Raw genomic sequence first — 6,771 nt, 5'->3', positions numbered from 1 at the left:
GTATATCATTAGAAATGACTAATTTCCAAACTATATTGGATGTATTGCTTGTCAGATGTTATAGTTAGGGAGTGTATGGGATTATTCAGGAGTGGGGGTTTATATTGCATTCACAATAACATGTTTTTGGGTGTGCTTGGCCTCATGCAGAGGACAACAATCTAAACTCTTGTTTCTGTACCAGCGCTTTATTTTCTAGTCGGGGCAACAAGTCTGTTTTGAGAGCCATATTGAATATATCTCAACAGAGTGCATCATATTTTTTAAACCACATTGATTTTCTTCCGCACCATAAAGGCAAGCGCAGTACAGCTCAGTGAAATGTGTCCTACAACGTTAACCCCCTGATACGTTTCAAGTTCAGCATCACATGGAGCAAACTTTTTCTTAAAGTTGAACAAGAAGAAAAAAGAACACTGAAAAATAGTGAAGGAAAGAATAAAGTTTCACGAAGAAATCTCAAAACATTGTCCTTAAAACATAAGAACAAGTTTCTTTGTCTTGTGAATAAGATATTTAAGCCGGTAAAGCGTCATAAAGTGGCGCCATCTTGGCCTCTCGCTCATTCTAGGAGCGAAAACAGAACTATTTCAGGTGATTATCCACTCGTGACGATACAATCATGAATACCACATTTCATTTCTGCCCAAAATCCAACACACTGGTCCTCCAAATGTATTCTGTTTAAACCTGCACTTCAGCGTTGCAGTCATTTGTATTCTTCAATATGCAAAATTCTCACAGTGATTGGGATCAGAGTCTCTTGTTTCATTATCCTAAAAATATTGCAGAGTCATTTTAAGCATGCCATAAGAGGATTACACTGTCTTGTATATCGGATAGTAGTTCTAGCGGGTAACTCAGTGCTGAGCCTGAAACATGGAAACATTGATTGTCCCATATTTCTCCTAATTACAACAGCTGTGATCAATTTTGCACATGTTGTTGTGTCCAATTACTTCCTTGACCAAAAATCCCAGCAGCCCTCTCGCAGTGGAGCTGCAGCTCAGCAAACGAGCCGCCACCTAATATTTTGTCTGGAACATTCATCCGCGATGCAGAGGTGCATTGTGGTGTAAACACTATTAGCACCAACTCATTAGCGACACATCTAATCCCACATTCATCCCTACGAGTTGACTTCCAACCTTGAATGTTAATGAGACACTAATTGTGAGTTCATATGTGTTCACTGTTTTACTGTAAGCTATAATTTTGAGGATCCAGCGTCTCATACTTTACCTGTTAGTGTCTCAGAGCGTGCACTGTGGGAAAATGCTCTGCTCTTATAGAAAAGAAGAAAAAAAAAAACATATTCATCATTCTGGAACCATGCAGCACATATAATTGAGCCATTATTCAGTAAAAGGAAGTGCACATTCTGCATAATGGTTTGCTCCTTAAATGCAGTGGATGGAAGTTGCAGTCTAAGCGATTCGTTTGTGCGGTTCCTCGTGTTTTAATACTGAAGCAACCGGCCAGGTCTTTGCAGTGAAGTTCAGCGGCACGGCCAAAAGAGAAAAACTTCCTGTGGTGCAACAGAGAAGATGAAAAGTGATTCTGCGAGGCGGAGGAGGTGAAGAGCATGTGATGATGAATGATCCAAACAAATCTACGTCTGGCCTTGAGACAACAGCACATAGGCGACTGGTATTCGGGTGCAATTAATCTCCATGATCTTTGCTTATTCAATAAGAAAAAGAGACAGGTCTGTTTACATACAGGTGTTGTTTGTTAAGTTGATTACTTGCTTTGTCTTTACTTAGTGTCATCGAAGTTCGCCGTAAGATATAATATCTTTTTTCCTGTGATAAACTAGAGGACCTCCATCTTGATCTGAGTCAGATTAATACAACACAGACTCATGGTGAGAATGCATAAAGGCAGTAATGGGCGAGAAAATTCCTGCCCACGCATAAGCAAGTATACACACACACACACACACACACAAACACACACGCGGGCACGCACACATCGTGAACAAAGAGATGTTTATTGAATTTCTTCCATTCTCTGACGAGTCTGACCATCTCATTGATCTCATCTTATCTCACATTGAGAAGACCTCCAGTCCAATGATGACAGAATGATATAAAGTCCCGATATGTTTTGTCATGTATACCTTTCATATTGAAACTAGAATCACCGCCTCGCGGTTGGTTGGATGACTCAGTGCTAAGTTGCAGTTTACATCCATTGTCACATTGACCGTGACCTTTGACCGGTAAAAGGAAATCAGCGTTCCTGAGATATTTCTGTGAGAAGAATGGAAAGCACGTACACACGGACAGACCGACAACCAGAAAACTAAATGCCTTTGTGAAAAGAAAAGAAAGAATGTCACAACTGAAAATAAACAAAACAAGAGAGATGTTTTAGAAACAACACTCATTTAGGAATTCATTATGCAAATGAATCAAATTGTTGCCGAGCTGTTGCATGCATGCATCCATCAAAAAATAAAATTCCACAGTTCAACCCCACTTGAAAATGTTTTCATGCTTTATTGTTTTACGTTGAATGAATGTTGATTTCACTTTTTTCCCCACTAAACAGAAAACCTTTATGGAAGCCCATTTCCGCCACAAAAAATAAATGAATTCATTTTTGGTCGTAATTTATTATTATTCATTTTTTCTTGGTTGTAATTTTTTTAATTTTTGGTCATAATTTTTTTTTTTTTTTTGGTCGTAATTTTATTTATTTTTTAAATATAAAAGTCGATTAATTTTTTTTTATTGTCCTTATTTCTTTTGGTCGTAATATTTTTAAAAAAAATTTCTTGGTCCTAATTTTTTTTTTGTGTGTGGCGAAAATGGGCTTCCATAAGCCTTTGATGTCAAAGGGAAAATAAATCTCTTTAGCAATCTCAAATAAAAGTGTTAACCCCCTTTAATAAGCACGTCTGAAACATCGACGCTGCGGTCGTTTAGAAGTCACTTCATTAGTCGAATCAACGGTGAGCAGTCAAAGAGTTTCAATTGATTGTCACGTCTTTAAATAATGAAGCTACACAGGAATGGCTTTAAAACAACAATGTCAATATCCTGGAGGGACCGAATCAGATATGAGCCAGATCTCAATACAGGAGGGGGATGTGTGGCTGGACTTGAAAAAGGCTGTTCACGCACAATCCCCCATGAAACCTGACAGAACTTGAGCAGTTTTGTAGAGAATTGCTCAGATGTGCTGTATTTGCTGCCAAAGGTGCATCTGCTAATTACTGACTTGGACAGGGTGAATACTTACACAGAGAGAGAGAGAGCTGTGTTTGACAAAAGGGGTTTCATTCTGTTGATCAGTGCCAAAAAGCCACATCAAATCTATTTTCATTCACTGTCGCGAGCCAGTAAAACATTAAAACCTCTGAAAGAGAAGGTGAATACATGTTGTACAGGAACTGGAGCTGCAGCAATTTTGACTTCTTTTTTTTTTTTTAACAGCGTTTGTGAAGCTTTTTTTCCCTCTTACCTCTAAAGAGGCAACTGACTCATCCGTGAAGCACGTGTGTGTGAGAGAAATTACAATCAAGCTGTCATTACCTCGAGGCCAGTCGCACGGGTAATTGTGTGAGGATGACAACAGGTTGGCCGGCATTAAAGCCTCATCTTCCTCTGGCTAGTTCAACACCTGCCTGCTGGCCACCAGCCTAATTCGGTTCCTGACGGCCTCAGCAGGAATGATTGATGCCTGAAGCCCTTTGACAGTTTGTGTGTGTGTGTGTGTGTGTGTGTGTGTGACTGCTCTATTCATACAGTACTCCCCCTTGAAGCTCATTTCGACCACACATGTCACTGCACACACTGGTTACTTGATGTTTTCCCTTACAGGCTTACCGTGGACACACACTCTTTCAAGATAAGCAGGTATACTGCGTGTCTCTGATAATATTTTTAGAAAATTTGAATCACCTTTCGGGGGATTTCTTAAGCAATAATCTGCGTTGTTTATAGCCGAAGCTGCCTGTGGCTGACAAAAAGGTTTATTAAGACGATATGAGGCGGTACAGTTGACAGGGAAGCTCGTTGTTGACATTGTTTCAGAAATGACATTGTTCTCCGTTTTATTATATCATAAAAAGAGCAACTACCACGACCTTTTCACCTCTACTGTGTCCAGTCCCTCCTCGCACACATTGTAAGCTTTCTCTCTATTGTTAGGTGTCGATAATCTTTGCCTTGTGCGCAATGACCTGAAAGCACATACTCGACTCTTTATCCTCTTTTTATGCCCCTCCTCCCACACACACACACACACACACACACACACACACACTCATACACCTACACACACAAACACAGCTCTCTCAGCTCTAAAGAATTTTAAACCTCCCAATGTCCTGATACTATTGCATTTTTCATTGGTATTTTAAGCAAAGAGTTGTGAGGTCTTAGAAGTCAGCTGGCATTAATTCCTCCGAGGCAGAGGGATTCAGCTTCTCCCTGGAAAGAGGCTTAAAAAGAAAGTTCTGCTGCTTTTAAATGACTTAATTTCCCCTTTCTCACATATATTTCTTTATTCCTTATTGGACACGAGAACAAAAATCGATTGTGAATACAGACTATTCTGTTTAATTTCTTATAATCAATGTAATGAAATGTCTTGTTTTTATTCTTGTTGGTATGAAATTGAACAGTGACTCTGACCAGAGACGCTAACTAATTGGCGCATTGTTTCCCATGATTGTGGGCCGTGGACTATGCAGGTTTATGTATAATACATCAAGACGAGAAGAAAACACAAGGAAACTGAGAGTTTTAACACTGCTTTGTTAAAAAAAAACATTACATTTAATGTATATTTGTTAAGCTACCATAATAACCAGCTGGAGATATGAGTGACCGAAGATCACACAACAGAAAATTTGACAAGGAGCATAAATTAACCGATATTGTATGTCAGGTCTAAAGTCCATCACATGAACTTCTCCATTCGCATCACATTTATTCTGGCCAGTTTGGAGAACCAGCGATTAGCATGTGTGTTGCTGTGGGACGCGGTTTGAACAAAACCACATTTTTGGAACAGAGAGACGGCTTCCTTCTGCGGCGCGCTGACGTCCAGAACCAGGCGGGCGTGTCCTCGCTCTTTGCAGAAATCGAGGGCCTTCCTCATCAGCTGTGAACCCAGCTTTTTGCCCCGCCACGGAAACACCACAACCACGTGGGACATCTCGCCGTAACTCCCATCGCCGGCGTCTCGCACAAACTTGGAGTCTTCTCCTGGCGCTCCTCCGTTCCGCTCGTCGAACCGCTCCCCTTCCTCTTCCTCTTCCTCCTCCTCCCCACCCCGTCTCCCCATCACCGCCACCATCCCGACCACCTTGGACTGGCCGTTGACGTCGGCCTCCGCCACCCAGAAACCGTTATCTGGGTTTTCCATGTAGTTGGCGCGAATGTCAGCCATGTCGGCGTTCAGCCTCCTCGCCGCGTAGCCGTCGTAGATCTCGTGGCAGCAGAAGTAAATGAGGCCGGCCCACGCGCCGCCAAAGAGCAACGCTTGGAAGTAGGAGCTGCCTCCAAGAACATAGCCAGCCATGGAAATGCTCAGAGCGATGCCAATGTGGTCCGGGTGGCTCATGGCCTTGAAGAAAGCCGGGTACACATGCTCGCGTATCCCGTCGCAAAAGAGCGACGTGACCACGTGTCGATCCGAGGGTCTGTATTCCCTGATGGAGAATTGAACTGGATGTTTTTGAAGAGGGAGATAAGAAAAGAGAGAGAGAGAACGAGAGCTCAGTGAGGCTAATCTGCCTCTTGTCGCAATAACAAAATCCTGCTTGATTTCACAATGCGCTCACGTAACTTGTTGAGGAGAAAAAATAAATAAATCAATACACCTTTTACAGAATCTAAACCTTTTCATATTTTTAATTTGGCTCTATTCCGCATGAGCAGAAAAACCTGCCACTCTGCACATGACGACCCGAGGTGAAAATCATTATGAAATTATTGAAGCATTGTTTCTCTTAAGATTTCAAGAGTGAGAAGCAATACAATTAAGTCTCAAAAGTGCCAAAGAATAAAAAATCAAAACAAAGTGGAAAAAAACAGAGGCAACAAATAAAAAGGTCTTCAGTGAAAATATGTTACGTGTCATGGAGGCATGTTAGTAGTGCCATTCATTTACGGCTTGGCTGTCTCGTTAGATCTCTTGTTCTTAATCAATTCGACTACTTGAAAAGAGTAAAAAAAAAAAAAAAGGTATAAAATATTAACATAATCAGAACATCAACTTACAGTTATTTTTCTGGGCCATGCCGACTCTTTCCCCGTCGTCTTTCGCTCACTCTGAAGGACTTAACGCTGCTGCTCCCACTGAACTTAAGCTACAGATTGTGATAATCAGCCTTTTACAAAAGGGGTTGAAATTAGTCTGAGCATGAACACCCACGTCTCACTCTCTCACACACACACACTCACACTCTCACACACACCTTAAATGACTTTGAAATACAACTACTTCTGATTGTTTATAATATTTATCATATCAGAATTGTAACAGATTGAATTAACGGTGATTTGAGGGAGCATGTTCTTTAGTTTGATTGAAATTAATCAGTGTTACTTTAATTATGAAATGTAAAGTATATTAAAAAAAAAATTAATTAGCTGAGCCAACAGAGTAATGAACTGTATCATAGATTTCTCAAGCGGGATGAACGCAGACCCTGAATATATTAAGTCGGAATACTGAGCAGAATGAAAATTTGCCGCTCTTTCGAGCACTTCAGAGATATTTCCAAGAATAAAATGTTCTTATTAACCTCTT

The 6,771-nt window shown here is 40.8% G+C and overlaps 1 protein-coding gene across 1 annotated transcript; it reads right to left on the bottom strand.

Moving 5' to 3' along the window:
* Positions 1–4,914: 4,914 nt before the first annotated feature.
* LOC137801220 (probable N-acetyltransferase camello) lies at positions 4,915–6,361 on the bottom strand. The gene is made up of 2 exons (XM_068598672.1): positions 6,240–6,361; positions 4,915–5,684 (listed from the first exon to the last, which is right to left on the bottom strand). Exons 1-2 carry the CDS (start codon positions 6,256–6,258, stop codon positions 4,915–4,917), a joined length of 789 nt encoding a protein of 262 aa, XP_068454773.1. The 5' UTR covers positions 6,259–6,361.
* Positions 6,362–6,771: the final 410 nt, after the last annotated feature.

This window comes from Clinocottus analis, unplaced genomic scaffold, assembly GCF_023055335.1.
Source record: "Clinocottus analis isolate CAN_PGR_092001 unplaced genomic scaffold, fCliAna1.0.p SCAF_4, whole genome shotgun sequence".
Taxonomy (NCBI): Eukaryota; Metazoa; Chordata; class Actinopteri; order Perciformes; family Cottidae; genus Clinocottus; species Clinocottus analis.
The sequence above is the reverse complement of the archived record's forward strand: the minus strand, read 5'-3'. Positions and strand labels throughout refer to the sequence as shown.